General features: G+C 38.6%; 1 protein-coding gene across 2 annotated transcripts in view; it reads left to right on the plus strand.

Annotated features, from left to right (window-relative positions):
- hivep3.L (HIVEP zinc finger 3 L homeolog) overlaps positions 1 to 23,555 on the plus strand; it is a 95,999-nt gene extending 72,444 nt beyond the window's left edge. The window contains exons 3-8 of one of the 2 annotated variants that reach the window (XM_018246410.2): positions 1 to 1,582; positions 10,971 to 11,104; positions 16,720 to 16,895; positions 17,779 to 17,877; positions 18,021 to 18,823; positions 22,043 to 23,555. The exon at positions 1 to 1,582 is cut by the window's left edge and continues 3,546 nt beyond it. In XM_018246410.2, coding sequence (XP_018101899.1) covers positions 1 to 1,582; positions 10,971 to 11,104; positions 16,720 to 16,895; positions 17,779 to 17,877; positions 18,021 to 18,823; positions 22,043 to 22,504 — 3,256 coding nt within the window. In that variant the 3' untranslated portion in view covers positions 22,505 to 23,555. The remainder of the gene's footprint in view (positions 1,583 to 10,970; positions 11,105 to 16,719; positions 16,896 to 17,778; positions 17,878 to 18,020; positions 18,824 to 22,042) is intronic. The other variant, XM_041581919.1, reaches the window with a different exon arrangement.
- The last annotated feature ends 2,656 nt before the right edge of the window (positions 23,556 to 26,211 follow it).

Below are 26,211 nucleotides of genomic sequence, written 5' to 3' on the forward strand. Positions count from 1 at the left end.
AGCAGTACAAGAGAAGGCCTGTTTGTCACATCAGCTTCCTGTTTTACCACATCCCCCAATACTACCTGAACAAACTGCAGAGCTTTTCCCAACCCAGCCAATGACTGATATTCTTTCTGCTCAGTTTTCTCTTCCTGCAGTTACTCCATCTGTCTTTCACACACCACCTATTGCACTGCAGCACACACTACTTCATCCAGATCATTTTCAAATACCACAGCAGCTAAATGAACAAACTATAGGTACTTCTTTCAGACATCTGCCTCCATATGTACACTTGCCTTATCCAGGATCCTCACCATTTCCACCAACTTTTTTTATTCCAGTACAACCGGAGTTTGCTTTGCCAACTTCAACTGAAATTGGAGGGCATTATTCACAGTTAAAATCAGTCATCCCCTCTCCCATTGGTGTACCTAGTGCATCACCACACAAAGATTTTTTCTCTGAGGCACTACATTGCCCATCTCATAGTCCACTCACTACAGAGCCTTCTTCTCAGGGGGTCACTGTAAATTCCGATCCAGTGGTTTCTCTTGTGGTTCCTGTGAGACTTCAGACGCAAATGCCTTCCATTGGTAGTGCAATGTATACCACTCTGTCCCAAATCTTAGTTACCCATTCACATTGCAGTCCATCTGCATTAGTTATACAGACGTTTGAGAGCCAATCTGAAGGGTCTCATGGCTCAAATTTGGCACATATTTTACCACAACATCAGGAAAATCTCCTTCAAACACCCTATCTACGGGTGCCATTTGCAAAGGTGGAAACTAGTCACTACATGCCACTCACATCATCTTCTGAAATTGTACAGGGATTAGATCTAAGCTCTTCATCTGTTGGTGGCAGTAAACGCATGTTGTCTCCTGCTGGCAGCTTGGAGCTTACAATGGAGACTCAGCAGCAGAAGAGAGTGAAAGAGGAAAATGTCCCAGAAGAAGAAGGGCACTTTGAGATTTTGAAGGCACAAGATGAGGGTAGAACAGTGAGCAGTGATACAGTTGTCAGCCTTGCAAAAGTCAGGCTGGAACAGTTACCATCCTCCCAAGCTATCTATGATGATTCATCACTAAAAGACAGCGGCAAAAGTCTAACTCCACCTCTTGCAGGCTCATCCCACACCAAGTCACCTGAGGAATATAAAGAGCAGATATATGCACGTAAAATAACTGTAAAGGCAGAACATTCTGAGGAACTTGTTGAACCCTTTTCCTCATACACTTCTCTGAGCACCAGGGTACCGGTTAACCTATGTGTGCCGGGTGGATCAGAAGTTACAGAAACTAAAAAGGTGCAGACTTTCCCTACTCTACACACAACCACTAATGTTAGTTGGTGCTACTTGAATTATGTTAAGCCAAATCATGCCCAGCAAACCGACCGAAGGGCTTCTGTTTACGGTAGCTGGTGCATCAGTTTGTACAACCCCAACCTTCCAGACATATCCACAAGGGCAGCACTATCCCTGCTAAGGTCCAAGCAGAAGACTAGCACTGAGATCTATACAACAGCCGATACCACACACTCTGACACAGATTTGCTTGTTCCCTCCAGAGTCCTAAAACCCAAAATGACAGAGGTAAGAATTGCTCCATTAATTCCATTACATAGTCCAGTAACACTCATTAAGCATTGTTTCCTCTATTTTCTAGAAAACTCATTTTGTCCACAATTTCTGCTAAATTGGTAGTGGTTCCAAACCAAGTACTGAATTTTTTGTGGACATACAAAGTGTTCTGTGTTCTACTAAAATACTGTATAAGTATTGAAGAGGGAAATTTATACAGGCAAAGACAAGCATTCAACCCATTTACAATATATTAAAGGAATTGTTCAGTATAAAACTAAAAACTGTGTAAATAGATAGGCTGTGCAAAATAAAACATGTTTTCAATATAATGCAAATAGATAATGAAGGGCTGGCACATACCAGACCACACTCCGTAGATTAATGTAGTAAAAAAAGTATTTATTAAAGCAAAAACATCACAGCAAAGCCTTTACGCGTTTCGTGCCTTAGGGGCACTTAGTCATAGGCTGAATAAACAAAGGACCATGTAGTCATATTTAAATGAAAAGGGACCAATTACAAACAAGTATTCAACCGCCAATCCAAAGAGGCAGTGATTGGAAATGGACCAATCAGAAACATTCAGGACATGGTCTTTTGTTTATTTAGCCTATGTCTAAGTGCCCCTAAGTCACAAAATGTGTAAGGCTTTGCTGTGATGTTTTTGATTTAATAAATAATTTTTTACTACATCAATCTACGGAGTGTGGTCTGGTATTTGCCAGCCCTTCATTATCTATTTGCCTCCCTGAGCTGAAGGTCTGGGGCTTGAGCACTTTTCTTCCTGAGTTAACCCCAACGTTTACTACACTCAACACTGAATGCCTCTTCATAAGTTTCTTGATGTTTTCAATATAGTTAGTTAGCCAAATATTTAATGTGTAAAGGTTGGAGTGAGCAGATGTCTAACAAAATAGCCAGGACACTACTCCCTGGTTTCCACTGATTGGTTACCAGGCAGTAATCAATCAGGGACTTGAAAGAGGGGCACATGGGTCATAACTGTGTGAATCTAACCTGCCTGCTAAGGATCAGTTGCAAACTCACTGCACAGTTATATCCCAGTGGCCCCCAATGACCCATTCCAAGCAACTTTTTATTTGGTCTTCATTATTTAATTTTTATAGTTTTGGAATTATTTGAATTATAGTCTTTTGAGCTTTCAATTGGAGGCTCTGACCTCATCTAAAAACAAATGCTCTATAAGGCTAAATTTGTATTATTATTGCTACTTTTTATTACTCATCTTTCTATCCAGGCCCTCTCCTATTCCATAATACAGTCTATTCAAATCAATGCATGGTTGCAAGGGGAATTTGGACCCTAGCAACCAGATTGCTGAAATAGCAGACTGAAGAGCTGCTCAATAAAAAGCTAAATAACTCAAAAACCACAAATAATAAAAAATGAAAACCAATTGCAAATTGCCTCAGAATATCATTCTCTATGTCATACTAAAATTTAATTTAAAGGTGAATAACCCCATTAAGATTGCTGACTAAATCTGAATTAGAGAGCTGGAAAGCAGGAAATTCTGTTATGTTAGACATTCAGTCACTCCAGCCTTTATGGATGACATTTTTGTCTAAATAACTATATTAGAAAAAAATATTATTTTGCACAGCCTATTAACACAGTTTTTATTTTTATACTGAACATTTCCTGTATGAGAACTGCCCTTTCCCTTTCTTGCTCTTCCTAATACAATCTCATCCTCGTTAAACAAAGGGCAGGGCAAATGATCTCTTGTCTTTGTCTGTATGAATTTTGTGGTCACAGCCTCATTGCACCCTTGCCTAATGGTTTAAAATTTAGTGGTGAGCACAACTTTTCTTATTTTGCTAGAGGGAAATTTATACCACAAGCAAAAGATAACGCCTCTTCATGGCAGGACAAATGCATAAGTGTAGCACCTTTTCATTGTTCTGCTGTATAAAAAAAATTGTAAAGATGCAGGTTAAAGGATTAATGGAAGCATCAATGGATCAATGGTTACTGTAAAACATGAATTCTTTTCAGTGAGTGATACTGTAGGTAGTTAGGTAAACTTGTGCTGGAATGTTGGTTGTTAAGAGGAGGGTTTAGGGTTGTCACCCAGATTGCCTAGTTTTTTGAAGGGCAGTCCGGGTCGAAACTGCCTGCCCGGTTTTGCAAATTAGGAAAACCGCGTAGGATTCCCTACGATTCGCGCGGTGATTGGGCGATCACCATGTTATAGCCCAATCCCTGATGTCACAGACCTGCCCCTGTCGCATCATGGAACAACCCCAAAAAGGGGGATGACCCAAAAGGTGGCTCTTTTTTTATTTTCCAAATGGTATATTTTTAGAAGAACTAAAGCCTAGAAATGCTATATTTTATATACAAAACTAACTGTACATGCCCAGTCCCATAACAGATCCATGTATTCAAAGATTTCCACCGGAGTTTAGCAGCTTGGATCTTGTTAGGAGAATTAAACCCTCTGTACATTTTCTCAACTCTTACCATTTGCTTTCTTTTCCTGTTTCTCTGGCCGTTGCGTGCACTTCAAGTCACTTCATGTGAATGTGTGTTCTTTGTTAGCCCCCCCCAGATCGCCTAAACTGGGGGGGGGGGGTGCTGTATGGTGTTAGCGCTAGTGCTTGGAATGCAGTTCGGTTTGGGCTGACAACAGGTAATCCCTGAGATAATTTAAGTTAGGAAAAGGTCACAAAGCATTGTGCTTATCTGCCTTTCTCGTATATTAAAACATGTGTAGGGGTTTAGTTCTCCTTCAAAGAGCTTGTTCACTTTTGTATAATGCATGGAGTGATATTCTAAGACAATTTCAATTGATTTTAATTTTTTTAGATCTTAAGCTTTAAACAAATGCCCTCTAACTTAAGTTGTAGATGAAGTCAACTGTTATAAAACATCAGAATCAAGTTGTAGAATTGCTTACTAAAATTCGTTTCTGAAATAGACCTTAGTTCTTAATTTTTTTCAAGGCTTATCAATATTTATTAAACAAAATCAAGACAAATAAAACAAAAAAAAGGGTCAATGTATGAATCCTGGACAGCCAGTCATAAAGGTACTACACAAGGACTACTAGGCTAAAGGTGAAAATATGTTTAAAGGGGTTGTAAACCCAGATGAACATTTGCATTTAATTCTAAACAATTAATAAACATTAATTACACCTTTTCAGTGATGTTAAATTCATTTGTAAATGCAGTTGCTATTTAAAATGTTACCTGGCTAACTGGCTTGTCTATGCTATTCTCGATATAAATGTACTATTAAAATAATATAGCTCTTCCACCCAAGGCTCTTGTCTCACTGTGCCTTGCATACTTTTGTTATTCTCCTCTTTAAAGGTCTATTTATCATATAACATGCAATGCATTTTGGGAGTAGGATCCTTGGCTGTGTTAGAGCTTATAAGTGCAACATTGTTTCAAAGGTACATGTAGTCAGGACCAACAGGGCAGGGAATAGCAACAGTAACTCTTCTCAATAGTAATTACTTTTACATTTATTGGAAAGTTATTTAAAATTAAATTTGCTTTCATTATGCAAAATGTTATTTTTGGATTTACAACCCTTTAAAATTCAATAAAAGATTCCTGTGGGGGCAAATATTTGGAACAGTAATATTGTTCCTATGGATACACAAGTTTATGTATTTAGGTAGCTTTATTTATTAATGTTTATGACATTAAGTTGGTGTTAAGGTGGGGCAGAATGTTTTTGTAAGTGTACATTATGTATCCTAGGGTATCAGAAAAGACAGGAGGAGAGTATATATTTAGGTCTTTATTGCTGTTTAAGGGTGATGGCACAAAGAATACATTGTAGTCTACTCTAAATCTTTTCCAGCTTGGGTGATAAAACATCGCATATACCTTTGTATTGAAGTTCATATGAATCTCTCCTGGTTAAACTTTTTGTGAACACCCAGGTGTCTACAATTTCACGTGAAATTTTTGTGGAGATTCAGATTGCTTTCAGTACAAATGTATTTTTAAACATTTTTTCACTTGTGCTAGAGGAGATTTAAAGGAACTACAAAGCATCCCATTACCCACCCTAAGGGAATCACTAATTTGGCAAATCCAGTTTGACGAAGTTATTCCTGCTTATGGAACGTTTATCAAATATTGAAACAACTGGAGAGACTTGATATTTCTTTTTATATATTTCATTCATTTTACATTGAATTTTTAACAGTTAAAATGAAATGCAGAACAGTGGCAAACAGTATATTTTAATATACTGTGAATTATATAATCACTTAAAGGGCAAGCTATTGTGTCCTTTAGTGCTCCTGGACTTCAGGCAGGGACAGTTGTAAATAAGTATTTGACTAAATGACCTCATATTATCTTTGAGATCTTGTTGAAGCAACTGGATAAACTGTTTGGCAGCTTCCACTAGATTCAATCAGGCTTAATGCTATGTGCTCTGCTTGTTACTTTATACTCCATTTGGTACTATTAGCTTTGTGCAAGCGAGTTAATGCCCTTTCTGTGCATGACAGTACTTTGCTTTAGTAGCCACTGAGTGTCACTGCCTAGAGTTACACAGTTTGTTATCCACAGAAATTCCCAAATCAATCAGGCCAGACCTTTCAAACAGTCGTTAATGAAATTGTCACCCTAAACATTGTACTGTTGTACATTGTACTGTGTATTGTGCAGTGTACTGAACGCTACCTTTTACGCTAGACTTCCTTCGCCACCTCAGACCAGGCGACGCGCAATAGAGTAGATAGGGATTGCTTCAAAAAAAGTTCAAATTTTTTCTATATTATGGGTGATAGGCTGAAAAAGATCGAAAAAATTTTTGGGGCTCCCCTCCTTCCCCCCTATATTTCCTAACTCATGGCAACTTAACTATACAGTGGGCACATGTGTAGGGCAAAATAACAATTTTATTTGATGTTTTGAAGGTTTCCCAGGCATTTGTAGTGATTGTACGTATTCCTCCATTGAAATTTGAATTTGTCGCCGTATGCAAATTAACCATCGCTAGCGTAACTTCGCTTCGCTTAGCGAATCAACGCTAGCGCAACTTCGCAACCTTACGCTACCCCTGAGCGCAACTTCGGATTTTAGTGAATTTGCGAAGCGCTGGCGAAACTACGCTTGGTGAAGTGCGGCGAAGTGCGGCGAAGTTATGCCTGGCGCAACTACGAATCTTAGTGAATTTGCCCCATTGAGTGAGGTAGGTAGTAGGTATTAAAACAAATGAACAGTCAGCAGATATGCCTTCTGTATAGTCATCTGCTCCTCATATAAAACTCTAAGAGTAAGGGCACACCTGGAGATTCGGGGAGATTTAGTCGCCCAGAAAAACCACCTGTGCCAAAGCACTCAGGGCCCTTCGATTTCCGAAGTCGCCTCACGAGTAAACGACTTCGGAAAACAAAGCGCCGCGAGTGCATTGGTGCAGGCGTTTTTTCATTGAAGCAGACAGAAGACACAGGGAAGCAGTTTGGGAAGATTAGTCGCCCCCAAAGAAGAGGTGATTAGTCGCCAGGCGACTAAATCTCCCGAATCTCCAGGTGTGCCCTTACCCTCAGAAAGGCTGCAGTTTAGGGAAGGCATGGGGTTGTTTATATAGAATTCATTATCTTCACTTGTTTCTTATCCAAAAGCCTAAGAAAACTGTAGCTTGGGGAAGGGAGGGGTTTGTTTATATAGAACTAACCTTCATTTGAACAAATAACAATGTTTAGGGTGATGGGGAGTCCAATGTATTGTGCTCACGTTTAACAAAGTTGTATAATGCCTCATAAACTCTATATTATCCTTCTGACTTAAAACTATTTTCAGTAAAGAGTTCTTAACTTATTGCAGCTGTTTATTGCATTACAATATAGCTGAACGGGCTCCCTATGGTACACGGGAATGAAACAATTGAATGAGACAGTGTGCAGACTGCCTGATTCTATTGTGTTAATTGTCCCTGTGTTCCTTAGGAGGTGTGCTGTCTGTACACTGTTTATGAGAACTAACTGCCAGTGGTTCAAGGGTATTTTGACCAGTATAGATTTTCTTTAGATAGCAATGGGGATCAAAGGGCTTATATGTTAAAATTCAACTTTGTTTTTTGCCTTGATTTTATCTCCAACGCTGGAAAAGAATCTAATAAAAAACATGATCTTGATTTTTTTCTGGTGAATCTTGGCAAACAAAGTTTATCATAATAATATATCCCCTTTAATTTTTCCTATACCTTAAAATTGAAATTTTGCAAAATTAAAATAAAACAACCTTTTACATTTATGAATTATGAATTTATGAATTATGATTTACTGAGCAGTTTTAAAAAAGGATGTTTTTTATTTACCCTTGTAATATTTGCTGATGCCTCCCAGCCCTTCTCCCTTTGCTGAGTGACTGCCACTAGCTCACATATTATTGAATGTGCATACAGAGGGCTCATTTAGTAAGGGAATGTTTTTTAAATATTATGCCTGGCACAGGGTGCACCACCGATTCAGAAGTGTGTCTGCTTTGCAATCTGCATGGCTATAGTAAATCTCCAGGCAATGTTCCCTGACATTTTTTTTTGTGTGCACAAAATTTCTTTTGTGCATTTTGTAAATGGTGTGCATTATGTGTGCAGCTCCTGTGTAAGGCTCTGGAATGTTACTAAATTTTGCATCATAATTACTGGCAAGCACCTGCTGCACAAAATTTAATGTGTACATCATAATGTTTTAAAGAGTCATCTTAAATTCATATTCATTTTTAGTGTGTTATATATGGACCAATGGTCTTAAAGTTACGGAGAGGCTTTTTGCCGCCTCTGCAAACATGCAGGGCACTGCCATCTAAGGTAGGATTTTACCCTGTCCCAGGGTAGCAGTGCCCCTGTCAGAGGGAACAGTGCCTAGGTCTCTTCAATCAGAATTGTGTAAGCTGCATCTAAATCTTGCTTAAAGCAATTTTCTTATGTATTTGGTAGGGATGCACTGAATCCAGGATTCATTTCAGGATTCGGCCTTTTTCCACAGGATTCGGCACAGGATCCTTGTGCCTGGCTGAACCGAAGTCGAATCCTAATTTGCAATTGTAAATTAGGGGCAGGAAGGGAAATAACGTGACTTTTCATCACAAAACAAGGAAGTAAAAACATTTTTTCCCACTGTTTCCTTGTCAAGACCATATGCTTATGCAAAGGATTCAGATTGGGTTTTGATTCCACCGAATACCAAATAGTGGATTTGTTTGCATCCCTAGTATTTGGCGCTGAATCTAACATCACATAATATATTTCCCCTAAGGTTAATACCTTTTGAACTAATGAACTCTTTATAATCATGCCCCTTGCCGCAGTTGCACTCTTTGCCTCAGGTTGTAGATGAGGAGTCGCCTCTGGTAAGAAACAAGGGTGTGTTTAAAGGGGTGGTTCACGTTTAAATTGACCTTTAGTATGTTAGAATGGCTAATTCTTAGCAACTTTTTAATTGGTCTTAATTTTTTATATAGTTTTTGCATACCTCCCAACATTATTGAAAAAAAAAGAGGGACAATAAAAGTTGGCGCGTGGCGGCGATTTTTTGATCACGACCATTTTTGTGGCCACACCCCTTAATTACTATGTTAATTTTACAAAATATGGCAGTGTTATGAAAGTTTGAACATATTTCTGTGTTTTTTTTTCAGTTATAACAGTTTTGCTAATGAAGGTGAATTTGCCCTTTAAGCTGTGAGTCAACTTTCCCCCAGGGACCTGTTATCCTATATTGTTACAATTACTTATTTGCTTATCAAAAGTACAAAAGTATCTTATCTGCAGCTGTGGCTGTTCTGGGTTCTCTGCCAAAAGCCAATTAAGTTAGAAACTTTGTTTCTTTTTCTGGCTGTTCAGTACAGAGAAAAACAGGACTTTCCATTACAAATGAGGGACTGCGGGTTGAGCTGTCAAAAGAGGGACTGTCCCTCTAAAAACAGGACAGTTGGGAGGTATGGTTTTTGAATTACAGTATTTGCCGACTTCTTCTGATTCATTCCAGCTATTAAATAGGGTTTACTGACCCCATCTAAACAACAACTGCTCTGTAAGACTTTAAAGGGGATGTATGGTCAAAATAGCTGGTGTTAAATATCTTTTTTAGTTTACTTTTTTCATTATTATTTTGCGTTACTATTCATGTATTCAATGTAGCATCACACCTGTTTGTCACATGAGAACAGTCATTATTAACACTATGGGGCATATTTATCAAAATCCAAATTTTTAATAACAAAAGTTAGACTAAACTAAAATCCACGATTGGAGTTCGAAATAGTCGGATTTTGGCATAATTTCAGTGCAGACAACAGAAACTTCCAAATAGGATAGGGACCTCTCCCATTGACTTATATACAAACTCGGTAGGTCTGATTTCGGATCTTTTCTATCCTTGGGGTATTATAAATCTCAAAAAAAAATTCCATTAAAAATTCGGATTTTATAGTAAAATAATAACCACCTAAAACTGTGTTTCCCCCAAACTATTGTTTGGTTAGTATGCTTCATTAGGGTGTTTACATTGGAATGATTATTTTGGATATGAGATATATATTTACTGATTGTGCTGTTTTTGAGATGACCCCAAGCAACATCCAAGCCACAGAGAGTAGGGCTGTCCATATTTGGAGAGTAATAAACCAGAGTGGTTAGCTGTCCTATTTTGGGTTTGTGGCCTTAACCAGAAAAAGCTTTAGTTAATAAGTATTTTATAGTCATTCCCACTGAGGCTATATGTGGAGTTGTGAGGTGGTAACACCACAGGATTATCTTCAAGCACAGCAATTCACCCCTAAAAGAAAGCAAAAACTGAGGAGCGGGAATATCTTCTCCAAATGCTTATTACATTAATGTGTCCCAGAGGAACCATGTTCCAGTGTCCGGAAGTCCCAGAGTGGTCGCCATTTGTGGGAAGGGTCATCTAGAGAAACAAATACATCCTTGATTCCGGGAAAAGAAATGAAGGTTATTTTATCACACAATGATCCAATACGGTTGATGTTATGTTCCTTATAGCATCCAAAGGTGGACATGAATTGGCCACCCAAAAATATAAATTCAGTATTCTGAATTGTAAATGACCTTGATTTAATTTTTATGAATCTCCATTTATTTGGTGTATCTGTATGAAAATATAAGGGTTATTTGATGCTTACAGAGCAATCTCACTGTTATGTTTATATTCTTCAATAACAGCGACGTTCTTTAACGAAGTGTTACTTGCGGGGGAATTCTGTGTGCCACCTCTAATAAGTTGTAAATGATAAAGTTAGAAAAGATAATTAAAGGGGTGGTTCACCTTTAAGTTAACTTTTAGTATGTTATAGAATAGCCAATTCTATGTGTGTGTTTTATTATCAACATAATCATACCTTTATCAGTGCACTTAAATTGATTTGTGGCTGCACAGGCTCACCTACCTCCTCGTGTGCAGAAGGAAGCTCCAAATGTAGAAAAGGAGGAAGACAAGAGGGGGAAGCAAGAGGATACGGGGCCAACTGTCAGGCGGAGTGAGCCAGCACGCATTCGGATCTTTGAAGGAGGGTGAGTTTAATAGAAGCAAGTTATTCTGTATTATGCAGGATTCAAAGTTGACAAACTCCTAGATTTTAAACTGAACGAAATTCTTTCAAAATGTGAGATTAGAGCTGACCACAAAAAAAAAAAATCACCCACATTCTATTCATTTCTATGATGAACTATAACATTTAACCATTGATACACAGGATTCTAAAAACATTATAATTCACCCACATTATATTCATTCCTATGGGATTTTAGATGCATATATATCAAATGGTGAACTTTCATCTGTTGGTAAAAAGGATTCTAAAACCATTTTTATAAATCTGCACCTACATGTCATTATACATTAAAGCCATGCACATAAGGCAACACTTTTATTAACTGTGTATTATTTGTGTATTTTATTAAAATTTGAATATACAATAGAACCCCCATTTTATGTTTTCAAGGGACCAGAATCAAATCATGTAAAATCAGGGAAAATGGAGTATCAAGGAAATGTATTATGCATAATCAATCATAAGAAATCCTGCCTGGTTTTCCAAATGAGAAAAAACTGCTGTTCAGGTCGATACTGGACAGGTGGCAACCCTACACACGCAACTTTTTCGTCCAAATACAATAAAGTCAATGGACGGCGAAAAATGTTTACAAATTTTACTCGTGCAAATTTTTGTCGCGCCAAATTTTTCCACTGAGAATTTTTGCAGCAGATTCGCGAAAAAAAAATTGTATGTGGTGAAGTCGTTATTCCATGCCTGGCAAATAAATTTGCCCATCACTAGTCACCATCATCATAACTGAAAGAAAACAACAATGATCTTCATTGACATTATGAAAAGTACAATATTTTGGTGTGTTTTTGCAGTCATTCTGGTTATGACAAGATTACAGTATACAAGGGCACAGTGAAGCTCTACATCATTAGAGGGGTGTCAAAAATACCACTCCAAATACATATGTATTATTATTATTTGTATTAATACATATGAGTGCAAGCTACCATATAGTTTTTCTTTAGCAGTGCAGTATGAGGTTAAAGCTTAATTTGTGGACAGATGATTCCCTGTCGGAATATATGGATGATGCTGTATTCACCCCTGCATCCAGCAGCGTTCCTAGAGGGGGGTGGGACCTGGTGCGTGATGCACAGCCGGGCCCCGCCCACCTCCGTGATGCGCAGCCGGGCCCCGCCCACCTCCGTACGGCGCACTGCCGGGTTGATCTCAGTGGCGTGCGTCGCTGCCGGGGGGCCCTGAGGGGGTGCAGGCCCTGGCCCGCTCGCACCCCCTGCTCCCCCGGTAGTTCCGCCACTGCCTGCATCTTGTGTCTGCACATGTTGTTGCTCAACTCTCAGAATGACTCTCAATACAGAATCAAGGGTTAAATTATGCTGGGGACTCAAGGTTAAGAATCAGGGCCTTAGATATTACACTGTAAATAGGGTAAACGGTGCACAGAACTTCACATTAAGTAAGTGTAAAACAAAGACTTTTGCATCAGCTTCAACTTTAGTTAATTTCTTTTCTTTCTTTTGTTCTTGAAAATAAGCTTAGAATCCAAAATATGTTTTTTTTCCTGTTTTCCTGTTTTTCTTTTTGTTATTGGTCTTTGTTTACTTTCATTTATTTCGCTGACATCCTATTCTTATTAAAAGGTTAAATTATTTATTTATTTATTTTTTATTTCTGTCTTTACACTCTCCCTTGTCTTACTCCCCCTTTTTCTTCTTATGAGCGAAGTTGACTACATTCTCAAATCTTACATCATGTTGTTGTAGACAAATATTAACTCAGGCTGGAGCTTTCTGCAATGATCTCACCACCCAGCCCCCCTCCCAAATGTACTCACTCACCAGAAATCTGTCTGCTCTGTGTCCTGAAGGTGATAATGTGATGTTAACAAAGCTGCCATTTACCCCCAAACTCCTCCCTTCTTATCTGCTCCTTTGGTGTTAAAACCTTGTTAAAGAAGCTTGTAATGTAAGTGAGCAGGTGGATATAACTTAACCCCAGACTGACATTATTATGCGATGTAGATTTGGCATACCCCCACGCCCCAGCTCAGTATCCTGCTTCATTTCATGTGAAATCAGAAATAATATATAATTGGAATTCCCAGCATTCCCAAATGTTAGGCACCCCCAAGTGATTGTATTTACTTACCTCAAACCCTGGGCCCGTGCTCCTACCAGCAGAAAACTGTACCGGCCCGGGGTTCTTTCAGTGAGCACCATGGAGCGATCCTCTTTTCGGCTTCTTTTTCAAATTTCCTGGGGCAGACAAATGTGCAGTAGAACGAAATAGCCGACTTTTTAGCTCAGCCAGAAGAGGATTGTTCCGTGGTGCTCTCTGGAAGAACCCCAGGCCGGTGCAATTTTCTGCTGATAGGAGCCCCGGCCTGGGGGTTTCAGGTAACTCAATACAATCACTTGGGGGTGCCTAACATTTGGCACACCCAAGTGGACTTTCATTCTCCTTTAATAACAAATGTTGGCGACAGATTTATTAAGGATTGTGTTGTGTTGTGAAAATTCAAGTTCTCAAAGTTATTTTTTTGGTCAAAACATTTTTTCGTGGTAAAATACCCCTCAGATTTAAAAATAGCTCAATTCCAAAAATGCACCATCTAAAACCTGTCAAGGTTATGTAGAAGTCAATGGCACAGGACCTTTGAATCATTTGAAGATATTGATAGCCTTCATGATGTTCGAGTTTTTTTTAGAGTTTTGCCAATTCAAGCAATTCAAGTTTTTTTTCAACTTGTTAACCACAAACTCACTGATAAGAGTTTTTTCCATTTGGGTTTTTTTTTATAAATAAGAAACCATTCGAGTTGTGAGTTAATTCAAGTTAATTGGAGGTATAAAAACCTCTGAAATTCAACCTTTGATAAATAACCCCCTTAATTTTGTGTTCATTCTAAAGATATCTCTGCACTGTCTTCATGCAGACCATTTTCGCTTAACCATGTTACCAATCCTGCATCCAATTACTTGCTCTTACTGCTTACAGAGCAGTAGGCTGCAAGGCAGTGATAAAGTAAAATGCTCACAGGTTTATTTTTCACTAGTCGAAATGCCAATATATTTGTTTTCTTACCACTTTTAGAACAATACCAAATCAGCTTGCCTTATAAATATATTTCTTCACCAGCCTCCATGTCAGTGCTGATGTAAATTATTCATATTGATGTATACAGACCTACTGTACTACATTGCTTTTCACTCTCATATAGTGTAGCGTTCCTGGTTGCCTTTCTGTCATTCCAATTTCTAATGCACACGGGCTGTCATTGATATATCTGCTGTGCATTCCACTGCCTTTCCAACTACTACAACCTCCACATGTGGATGCACAATAAATACTGAATAGCAGGTACTCTGCTTTTTGCTGTTTCTTGATTTACCAATTTAATGCATTGAAGTTATTCCTGTGGTTGCCGGTGACGGAGCACCAGTGTGAATCAAGAATATCCATCAAATGCTGGGTGAATGTGTGTTATCTTTAAATGTGATACAACCTCCACATGCAGCAGGCATATATTAAATACCATGCTCCTGCAAATAATAACATTATTATCTAAAAAACTGTGCTTTTAATTTGTAATGTAGAATAGTGGAGATAGAATACATGATCATTTAGAGGGTGTTGTTGCTGAGTAGTTTCATAGTACTATGTCTGAATGATATTTGGGTTGAAAGCAGTTGCTTCAAGAAAATTATACCCCCAAAATGAACACTTAAGCAACAAAAAATTTACATCATATTAAGTGGCATATTAACGAATCTTACCAAACTGGTCTATATATATAAGTAAATATTGCCCTTTTACATCTCTTGCCTTAAGCCACCATTTTGTGATGGTCTGTGTGCTGCTTCAGAGATCACCTGACCAGAAATACTGCAACTCTTACTGTAACAGGAAGAAGTGTGGCAGCAAAAGACAGAACTCTGTCTGTTAATTGGCTCATGTGACCTAAGAAGTATAGTTTGTTTGTGTGCACAGTGAATCGTACGATCCCAGGGGGCAGCCCTTATTTTTTAAAATGGCAATTTTCTATTTATGATTACCCAATGGCACATACTACTAGAAAAGCAAATTTTTATGAATATGGTTTGTTTACATGAAGCAGGGTTTTACATATGAGCTGTTTTATGCAATATCTTTTTATAGAGACCTACATTGTTTAGGGGTATAGTTTTCCTTTAAAGTACACCAAGTATACAGTTATTTTCATGCTAATTTGTTTGCTGGACGGTGGTTTCTTTGCAGCCATGTTGATATTACTTCATTATGTCTGCTTCTGTTTTCACAAATATATGTCTAAAATGTGTTTAATTGTGTATATTGTCCCATTCAAAATGTTTTACTGAACATTAATTGAGAAATAAAATTAATGCAAACCCAACTTAAAGATGGGGTTTGAATCTCCATTTTATTCATATTTTAGATCACTGTAAGCTAATGAAACTATTTTCTTATCCATACTCTAAATTTTCGGGAAATTATTCTGCACAGGACCCTATCTCATAAATAACACAGTAAATCTGTTTTACTAGCGCAAGTGCAAAATGCCTTGCCAAACACTGGTTTGTTTCACTTTGCTGGGAAAAAAAGGTGCAGAAAAATAGGAGGCACAGGTACAAAGGAGCTCTGGTATTATCATTTTCATTGAAAAAGATAAAATTAATGCAACTTGCTCACATTAGGGCTCATATATTTACATAGGCCAGTATTCTCATGACGTCCTACCAGCTTCTTGTTGTTGTGTTATGTGGTTGTCAGAGCGGAGCCAGTTGGCAGGGAAAACCTGCCAGACAATTTGCCCGGCAACAGGCCTGGATTTGTGGAAAGGCCACCTTGGCCTGGTCCTAGGGCGGCAGGATTTTAGGGGGGCGGCATGCTGCCCAACCACACCCACATTGGTTCAAAAGCACTGGGGATGCGCTGGAGATACAATAATTTCTTAAATTTCCCATGCGCCAATCCCCATTGCTCCTGGCCCCCTGGAGGGGACAGGGGCAGACGAACGGTAGTGGCTTTAGGGGTACCCACTATGTAAATCCAGCCCTGCCCAGCTAATAGGACCTGGGGAGAACAGAGTAGGTGGTAAAGTGCACAAGTATAGCAACCAGCCAGAAAAGATATTTTAACAGATAACAGCAAGTTAAAATATGAAAAGAAACGTCTGATTGGTTTCTGAAGTTTACTCATTGGTTCAATTTTACACTGTTTTTTCAGCCTAGTATACCAAAGCAAACATATTGCATTGGAAGATTATGTGCAAGTTCTAGTACAAGCTATTAAGTGGTCATGTTTGCACATTCCACTGGTGTCCGAAAATAATAGTTTTTTTAACCCAGTTAAACATTTTTTTTCTGATATTAATATTTGACAATTTTTGTTAGGCGTTCATCATATTCAATTCATGTTATATTGTGTGACAGAACTTTAACAAAAACTTTTGGAACTTTGTAGCACACACTGTATCTGAAAAATTTTCAGTATGTCAGTGTTCCATTTAATGTTCCATTCATTATTATCATTCATTATGCAGAGGTTTAGTTTGGTATAGCCTAAAATTTTAATTATGTGTGCCTTAATTCTCCAAATATATATTTTCTGGCCCAGGTACAAATCCAATGAGGAGTATGTCTATGTAAGAGGCCGTGGACGAGGGAAATACGTGTGCGAGGAATGTGGAATTCGGTGCAAGAAACCAAGCATGCTAAAAAAACATATTCGTACCCACACTGACCTCCGACCTTATGTTTGCAAACATTGTAACTTTGCTTTTAAAACCAAAGGTAACTATACATTTATTCAATATTTGCCATGCAAAGTATTACAGTCTTAGTGACAAAGGAGAGCTAGATCTATCAGTGCAAAATTGCAAAGGTATGAGGTGGAAATTTCAATATTCAATATTGCATTCTCTTTGCACACCTTCTCTGGCTGCAAAATTCCCAAAACAACCTGTGCCAACTGCTATTAATTTCTCATGGCAACCCCATATCAATAATAATGATGTGTATTTTGGCCCACAGATGTGCATTTAGGGGGGTTATTTATTAAAGGTCAAGTTGTGTTTTTTCCCAAAAAATTCAAGGTTTTCAAGGGTAGTTTCAGTAAAAACTCGAATTTTTCAGGAAATTTTTTTTTTGATTTTTCAAGATTTATTATTCCCCGAAGCTGCAAAAAGCCAGAATCCAAAAAAAACCTGTCGAGGTCATGTAGAAGTCATTGGCAGAGGTCCCTTGAACCATTTGAAGATGATTTTAGTTTTAAAGATTTTCGGGGCTTTTTTGTGGTTTCAAGGTTTTTTTCGCTGAAAACTTGATCAATTTGAGTATTCCATTGCATTCATTCGAGCTTTTTACATTCAGGTTTTTTCATAAATAAGCAAACATTTGAGTCTATTCGAGGTAGTAAAAAACTTCACAAACTCAACCTTTGATAAATAACCTCTACGTGTTATGTGGTCAAAATCTGCCTCTGTGAGTGGTAACAGGCAGTTTTTACTAAAGTAAATGGCAGGCAACATAGGAGGTTTCTGCCAGATCTACAAAAAAAGAAATACACCATGGCAAACCAAATATGCAGTAGTAGTTCCTCAGTCACTTCATTAAGTTGTCATTCCTGGCCAAAAAAGTCTTCTTTTTTTTGATAATTGTTATTCTTCTTCTTCAGGGAACCTGACTAAACACATGAAATCGAAAGCACATAGTAAAAAGTGCCAGGAACTGGGACTACTGCCACCATCACTAGCAGAACTGGATGCAGAGGAAGGTAATATTTTGTGTGTTTAATGCTGTTATCTCTATAAGGCTACAAAATTTTCACACAATAAACATTTACAAGGTATCAAAGATGTAAGGAACATGAAGCTCTTACCACTGTTTATAAAATAGTTTGTATTTTTAATGTCACAGGGACCAGTGATGAGCGATGGCAGGATAGTGATGTTGTTGAAGAGCACCAGTTCTCAGACTTTGAGGACTCTGATGATGATGATGAAGATTCTGATGAGGAGGATGATGAAGAAGAAGATGAAGAGGAAAGCCAGGAAGAAAAGCTCCCTGATCCTTCGCTAACAGTGAGAGACTCTCCTAATGAACCTACACAAGATCCTGAGACTGCAGGGAGTTCGCCAGCATACCAGTTCTCCCCCAATCCATTTCCCACTGTAGAGCCACCTGAGAAGGACACTTGGGGAAAGAGCTTTGACTTGCCTGTTTCCCGAGATACTTTGTCTTGTAAGCGATGGTCTCCTGGCAAGGAAGCATCAGGGTGCAGTCGGCCAGGTCCATCAAGAAGACACCTTTTGCAGAAGAGAGAAAGTTCACCAAAATGTTTTTCAACAACTGGTTGTCCCTCACCTCGCAGGGGCATGTCACCATGCCAGCGTTTGGCATCAACGAAAGAAGTTTCTCCATTGCGGTGTATTTCCCCTCGCCATCTGTCTCCACATCGAGATCTATCACCAAGGACCTACATGTCACCTGAGCGTGGGGCCTCCCCACCAGTGAGACATATTTCCCCAAGTAGAGAGTTGACAGGTCTTCAGTGCACAACTCTAAGGCCTGGGCTGGCTTCACCTCCTTGTTATGCATCCCCTGGAAGGGATGAGCAGCAACTAAGCAAGTCAGAGACTCAGACACACATTAAAGTTCAGCAAGGGTTTTTTTCATCCATGGCTCTACCTCATCAGACAGAAACTGCATGCAACAAACAGGTAAGAATTTTTTCAGGTGTTTTCACCAATGAAAGGACATTCTCCCTACAAGGAAAACATTTTCTACAAAGCTAAGAGTTTTGCTTACCATTGGCTAAGCTTACAAGGTAGCAAATTCCTTTTAATATATAACATGGCATATGGAAACAGTAGTATTTCAGCAGTGACATAAAGTTTATTGGATTAACAGAAAATATGCAATATGGTACATAAATTTGGGCACCCCAACAGAGATATTGCATCAATACTTAGTTGAGCCTCCTTTTGCAAATGTAACAGCCTCTAGACACCTCCTATAGCCTTTGATGAGTGTCTGGATTCTGGATGGCGGTATTTTTGACCATTTGTTCATACAAATCTCTCCAGTTCAAGTAAATTTGATGGCTGCCGAGCATAGAGAGCCTGCTTCAAATCATCCCATAGATTTTCTGTGATAGTTAAGTCGAGGGACTGTGACAGCCATTCCAGAATATTGTACTTCTCCCCCTCTGCATAAATGCCTTTGTAGATTTTGAAGTGTGTTAAGGGTCATTGTCTTGTTGGAATATCCAACCACTGCGTAACTTCAACTTTGTGACTGATGCTTGAACATTATCCTGAAGAATTTGTTGATATTCGATTGAATTGATCCGACCCTCGACTTTAACAAGAGCCCCAGTCCCTGTACTAGCCACACAGCCCCACAGCATGATGGAACCTCCACCAAATTTGACAGTAGGTAGCAGGTGGTTTTCTTGGAATGTAATGTTCTTCTGCACGGCAAAGCATTTTTTTGTTATGATCAAATAACTACATTTTTGTCTCATCAGTCCAAAGCACGTTGTTCCAAAATGAGTGTTTACTGATGTACAGATACACCATCGGCAGTTCTTGCAGGTCTTTGGAGGTGATCTTTGGGTTGTCTGTAACCATTCTCACAATGCTCCACATATGCCGCTCCTATATTTTTCTTGGCCTGCCAGACCTGGGTTTTACAGCACCTGTGCCTGTGGCCTGCCATTTTCTGATTACATTCCTTACAGTTGAAACTGACTGTTTAAACCTTCAAGATAGCTTTTTGTAGGCTTCCCATAAAGTTAAACCACGATACTGAACAATCTTTGTTTTCAGATCTTTTGAGAGTTGCTTTGAGGATCACATGCTGTTACTCTTCAGAGGAAAGTCAAACAGAAGCACAGCTTGCAACTGGCCACCTTAAATACATTTTCTCATGATTGGACACACCTGCGTATGAAGTTCAAGGCTTAACAAGCTAATCCAAGCAATTTGGTGTTGCCAGTAATCAGTATTGAGCAGTTACATGCATTCTAATTAGCAAAAGTACAAGGTTATCCAAATTTTTGCACAGACAGTTTTTCACATTTGATTTAATTACATACAACTGAATACTGCTTCACTAAAAATCTTTGTTCAGAAAACACCCCATGTACTCAGATGTTCCTGGGAAATGAAAGACATACCACTGTTATATTTTTTGTTGAAAGTGGAGTAAATTACTATGTAGGCTGAGAGGGGCTCCCAAACTTTTTCATATGATTATACTCATAGATGTAAAGCCTGTCCTTATGAAGATGATAAACATCTCACTTTACAGTACATAAAATAATTGTCAGTTATATAGTTGTTGTAATGTAGATGTGACATCTAGTTCTTTTGTGCTGTATCTAAACTTAATAAGGATAGTCTCCTATCTGTTGCAGAATTACAGCATCCTCTAACAGTCAAAACCTATAAAGGGGCTGCTGGGATTTGTCATCTACAACTAAAGGATTATAGCTGAACATCTAGAAAGGAAATGTCACTTATAAATCTTGTTCCCTTTAAAGAAGCAAGATGCAACAGTCCAGCAGATCACCTGTCTTCAAGTTTTCATGTTACTGATAAACATTCTGCATACTTCTGTATTGCGGATCTTATGTTATATGCACGGTATTGAAAATTAAGACTCAGGGTAATGTAATAGGTCTTAAAAGGGGTTTTTCGCCTTAAAACGATCTTTTAGTATCATGTAGAGAGTGATATTTTGAGAAAATTTGCAATTGTTTTTCATTTTTCATTATTTGTGGTTTTTTAAGTTATTCTGCTTTTTATTCGGCAGTTCTCCAGTTTGCAGTTTCAGCAATCTGGTTGGTAGGGTCCAAATTGCCATAGCAACCATGCACTTATTTGAATAAGAGATTGGAATATGAATAGAAGAGGGCCTGAATAAAAAGATGAGTAATAAAAAAACAGCAATAACAATAAATGTGTAGCCTTATAGAACATTTGTTTTTTTAGATGGGGTCAGTGACCCCCATTTGAAAGCTGGAAAGTGTTAGAAGAAGGCAAATAAATATAAAAAAAATTGGAATTTAGAATTAGCGATTCTATAACATACTAAAAGTTAATTTCAAGTGGAACCACCCCTTTAAGTTTGCCCACATGGAGTAACCTACAGCAATTAATCAGATGTTCTTTTCACAGCTGACCAGTAGATGTAATTCTGTTTTAAGTGTGTGTCTGGTTGCAGCCTTTATAAGTAGCCTGTTACAGGCCTGCAACTGTTAATGAAGAAGAAGCATTGAATCCAGGGTTTAATTCAGGATACACCCAAGTACCAGTACTTTTTGCAGGATTGGGTTTGTTTACAGCCAAAATCAAACTCTTAGGGCCAATCAGTATACTGTTACAGAAGTTTCTGATTGATTCTAGCTTGGAACATAATTGTCATGTCTAAAGCCTTTCTTCTGTATTTCATGGAAAGGATTGAGACGTGATAATGCTCAAACCTACTGCTGCTGAGGACTGTAGATCAGAATGGCTAAATGGCTGCTCAAAGCAGTCAAACTCTGATGAATTGATATCAGGTTTGAAGATGTTCTTGACATTTAGGAAAGTTTTGATAGCGGTATATAAAAAACTACTAGGAAAGCTTCAGGATTCCCCAGGTCAATATTTGATATCTCATATTACTTTATAGTTTTGGACACCTTAAGGGGTTACCGTTTGTAACAAATTGTTTTATTTTTTTAAATTTGCTTACAATGTAACATGCAAATTGGAGTTAAGATTCATATCTAGAGCATTAAATATTCATCAGAATATAAAAATGATGGATTTGTTGCATCTCAAAATGGAAGAAGTGAATAAGTAAGCAACGTTGTTTAATCTGGTGAGTGTGTACCATGAACGTGAAATAGTGATTAACATGATACCTGTGTTTCAACCTTTTTATTTCAGAAGCTGGGACCATCTAATATCCCAGTCATGTCAAGACCCCTCTGTTCACAGCTTACACCTCACTATCCGGCAAGAAGTGCAGAAAACTTGTTCACCCACCTACCGCTGCACTCTCAGCATCTGCAAAGAACTCCTTACCCAATGATACCAATAGGGGGCATCCAAATGGTACAGGCACGGCCGAGCCCTCACCCAGCTCTGTTGGGGCACTCATTCTTTGAACCACAACCTGCAGACCCTGAAGCAGTGCCATTTGAACAGCAGCACCAAGAGGAAACTGATGAACAAAACAGGACTAGCAGGAAAAAGGAGGAAAAAGACAGGGTAATGCCCCTCATCAGCACAGCCCCACTAGTTTCCCCCTCAAGCACTTACTGCCAAACAGCTTCCACCCCTCCTCAGCCTGATATGTCCCAAGCTGATACTGATCCATGTCATGGCGAGCATGTGGGAGAAGGATGACTGGACACCTTCTATAGGGAACACACTCCTTCAAAGCTCTCCATATAATATCTTGAATGTTCAGGATATAGGGTGATCATTTTAGGATACAAGAAGGAAAACCCTTTAGGAAACAAGATTATCCTAGGATATGGAATATGGATCCTATAAAGGATATATAATAAGAATCCGAGGATGTAGGATAACAGGCTTGTGAAGTGGGTTAAGGATCCGTTTAGGATACATGGTAAGAATCCCGGTATATGCAGGCGGGTTTTGGTTGCACGGTGTTTGGATTATAGAGTGAAAATCCTATGGTATGGGTTAGCAGTCCTTTCGGAATGAAGGACATTTCCTAGGTTTGGAATAAAGGTCCCTTGTGGATATAAGATCAACAGCCTAGGATTTAAGAGAGACTTGCTTATAGGATATGGGATGCATATCCAAGGTACGGAAAAGGGATCAATTTAGGATAAGTAAGGATATTTATGGTACAGATTACCAGTCCTTTTACAATACTGATTTTAGGATGTATACTAGGCATCCTGGATATTTTTAATCTACCACATGAATTATTTTAGAAACACAGATAAATTCTGTTTCTTCCCATTCTTGTCTTGGAGAAAGGGACTACCTTCATTTCATTCCATTTATCTCTCTCTTTCCCCTTAGTTCACTACTCCCTCTTTCATATGCAGTTTATCTGTGCCTTTTATAACCAATTTGCTTTTAAAATGCAAAACACAATAATCCTACAAGGAAAAACTGAACTTTCAATGCTGTGAAATAATGTGGAATATTTTCATCATTCACCCATTCTTAAGAAATAATTAGGTGGGAATACATTCTGTGACTACCCAGCTTTGGAAGCCCCACCCATTGTTACTTTAATGTGATATTGAGATCTGGGTAGGATGTGCACTGAAAAATTTAAGGTGTTTTATTTTAATTATTTTTATTTCTAACGTATATATCAGAAAAAAAAATATATATATATATATATCTATATATATATAGAGCTGGGATAGGCGTCAGCCATGGTGTACAGAAATATATTTATATTATGAATTTATTTAAGTAATGCTGTGTTGTCTTTTTTCCTGCTTTAAGGAGGTTTTGGGGGGGAGAAGGCTTTATTTTGAATTGTTGATATTTTGAAAACACCCAGCACTTCTAATGTGGTTAAAAGTGACACTGCTGTGTTTTATTGTTACTAAGTATCTACTTACTGAAAATATTCACTCTGTGCTGTGTCTATTTCAGTAATAACACTTTGTGTTGTATAATGATGCTGAGTATCTGTATATTAATGAACTTTCTGTGCTGTATAATGAGGAGGATTTCAGAACGAACACCACTCATTACACAGCAGGGCCAAGTATTACCTGTGAAGTACATATTCAGCATTGCTATACAGCAGGGAGCACGTCAGTGTAGCTCTAACACTCAGTCGTGGTTAATAATGGGGTTTTGGTACGTTCCGGTCTGGTGTCATTACATGTGAGTGAGCTGCTTTGGCCTGCTATTGTTAGTTAGCTTTCCCAGATTTAATGAACTGCTGTCCTTTTGCACTCACTGCTTTTTTTACAATGTAGTTTTCCTTCCTAGTTCTACGTAGAGCATGATCTCTTGACATAGCACTTATATAGATTGATGTGATTTCACATTGCACCTTATTTCTACTTTTTCCTATTTATCTCCACTCTTTTTCCATGTCCTTCCTACTAACTTAACCTTTTGCTTAAGATTTCTCCCTTTTGTATCATGCCCATAACCTCCCATATTTAATGAATAACCAAATTATCCTGCTGACAGTTGCATTCAACCAGAAATCAACATCCAGAATACACAAAGGGTTTTCTTTGCACTAATTAGAATTTTTTCAATTTTGGATGGGGATAAATGTCAAGATCCTGAATGATTGCCATATTAAATGGAACTGTGTGCCTGATAGAGTTGCCACCTGTCTGGATTTCACCCAAACAGCCCAGCTTTTGGAAGGGCTGCCTGGGTGAAAAGCAGGGGTGATCCTACCCAATTTGCCACCAGAGACGGCCTTCGTTTTTCATGCCCCCGCCTCCCCACGGCACTCACCTTCAGCGCCAGACGTGGGTCGGCAGGGGGTCCACGTCGCTAGTGCAGAGAGCGCAATTGCTCTCTCTGCACTAGAAGAGCCGAATTTCCGGGTTTAAAACCGGAAATTAGGCTCTTAGTTACCAGGAGCGGCATTTTTGCTCGCCTCATTGGTGGAGCACCCCTGGTGAAAAGTCCCTGTCCGGATTTCCAAATTAGGAAATCTGGACAGGAAATTGATGTGAATGACATGGGGATAAGCAATTGGCTGTCATCAGTCCCGCCCCTGACATCATCCGCCCTGCCTCTGAATTCACCCACCCGCCCCCAATATCACCTACCTGCCTCCTGACCAATCCCCGTCCATTTTCGCCGAAAAAAGAAAAAAAGGTGCCCGAGCATCTGTCTCCTCTTTACACCATTCCTGACACATCATTTTCACTTAAACAGGAAAATTCATTTCTGGACTTTAATTTGCGAAGCCAAACAGAAAGCTAATGAAGTCACTAATATAAAGAGTTTTGTGTCCTCATGGGCTAACGCTTTGCTCCATTTTTTTCAGTGAATACTATTGCCTTAGCTTTGTTTAAATGAACTACATACAGTAACATGAATTATATTCATGTTGAATTGTAGCCGTGTGGACAGAGTGTTTTTCAACTTTTTGCTGTATCCCCATGGGCATTGACCAACTGGGATAAATAAGGCAAAATAATAAATTCCCTTTGGCAGAATACTCTGGGACAAGCAGCATGAAAACCACACAATCTAATACTGTGTCAGGTGACGTGTATTGGCATACTATATGGCCGCATCCTTGAAGAATATGCATTTTATAGGTGTCACCCCAGAGATGGTTCCCTCAATAGAGCTGCAGGCTTAAACAGCCCAAATTCCAGGTGGAGGAAATAACACTGATGCTGACAGCGATGTGGCTTTTGCAGTCACAATACTACCATTCTGCATAACCCACAGATCTGGTTTTAACGTGAACATGCCTCTAATGTATATTATGCATATATGCAGGCAGAACAGCTCACAATTCATTTGGGGCATTACATTTATAAGCCTTTGAAAAGTTTGTGGAACATTTTCTCTTCACCAGTTTTATATAAAGTTAAAGGATGTTCCTCTCTGACCAGTAAGAATTAGTTTTCTTTATAAGCTACAGGCATTTATTTTATCCATAAAATCAATTTAGGCCTTCCCATTATTCCATGGAAATATATCCTTCCCCCTAAGGTTCATTAACTACAGGTCTACACGTTGCACTTCCATATTCCAAAACAATAGTGTGGGTAGTTTCAAAAGGTGTTGGTTCACCTTTTGGTTAACTTTTTTACTTTTTTTCAGTGAGTACTATTGTCTCAGCTTTGTTTAAACAAACTACATAACTACTGTGTTTGCACAGAATTGGTTTGTGTGGTTGTTGTGCTGTTTGTTCTATTGTGTTCCACCTAAAGGCAGAACAGGTATCCAGTTATAAAATGGCCCATTTGAATCAACTTTTCAATTGGTTTTTATTTTTTTGAATTATTTTTCTTCTTCAGCTTTCAAATGGGGGTCACTGACACCATATAAAACACAAATACTCTGTAAGGCTACAAATGTATTGTTATTGTTACTTTTTATTACTCATCTTTCTATGCAGACCC

This window comes from Xenopus laevis, chromosome 2L (genome assembly GCF_017654675.1).
Source record: "Xenopus laevis strain J_2021 chromosome 2L, Xenopus_laevis_v10.1, whole genome shotgun sequence".
NCBI lineage: Eukaryota > Metazoa > Chordata > Amphibia > Anura > Pipidae > Xenopus > Xenopus laevis.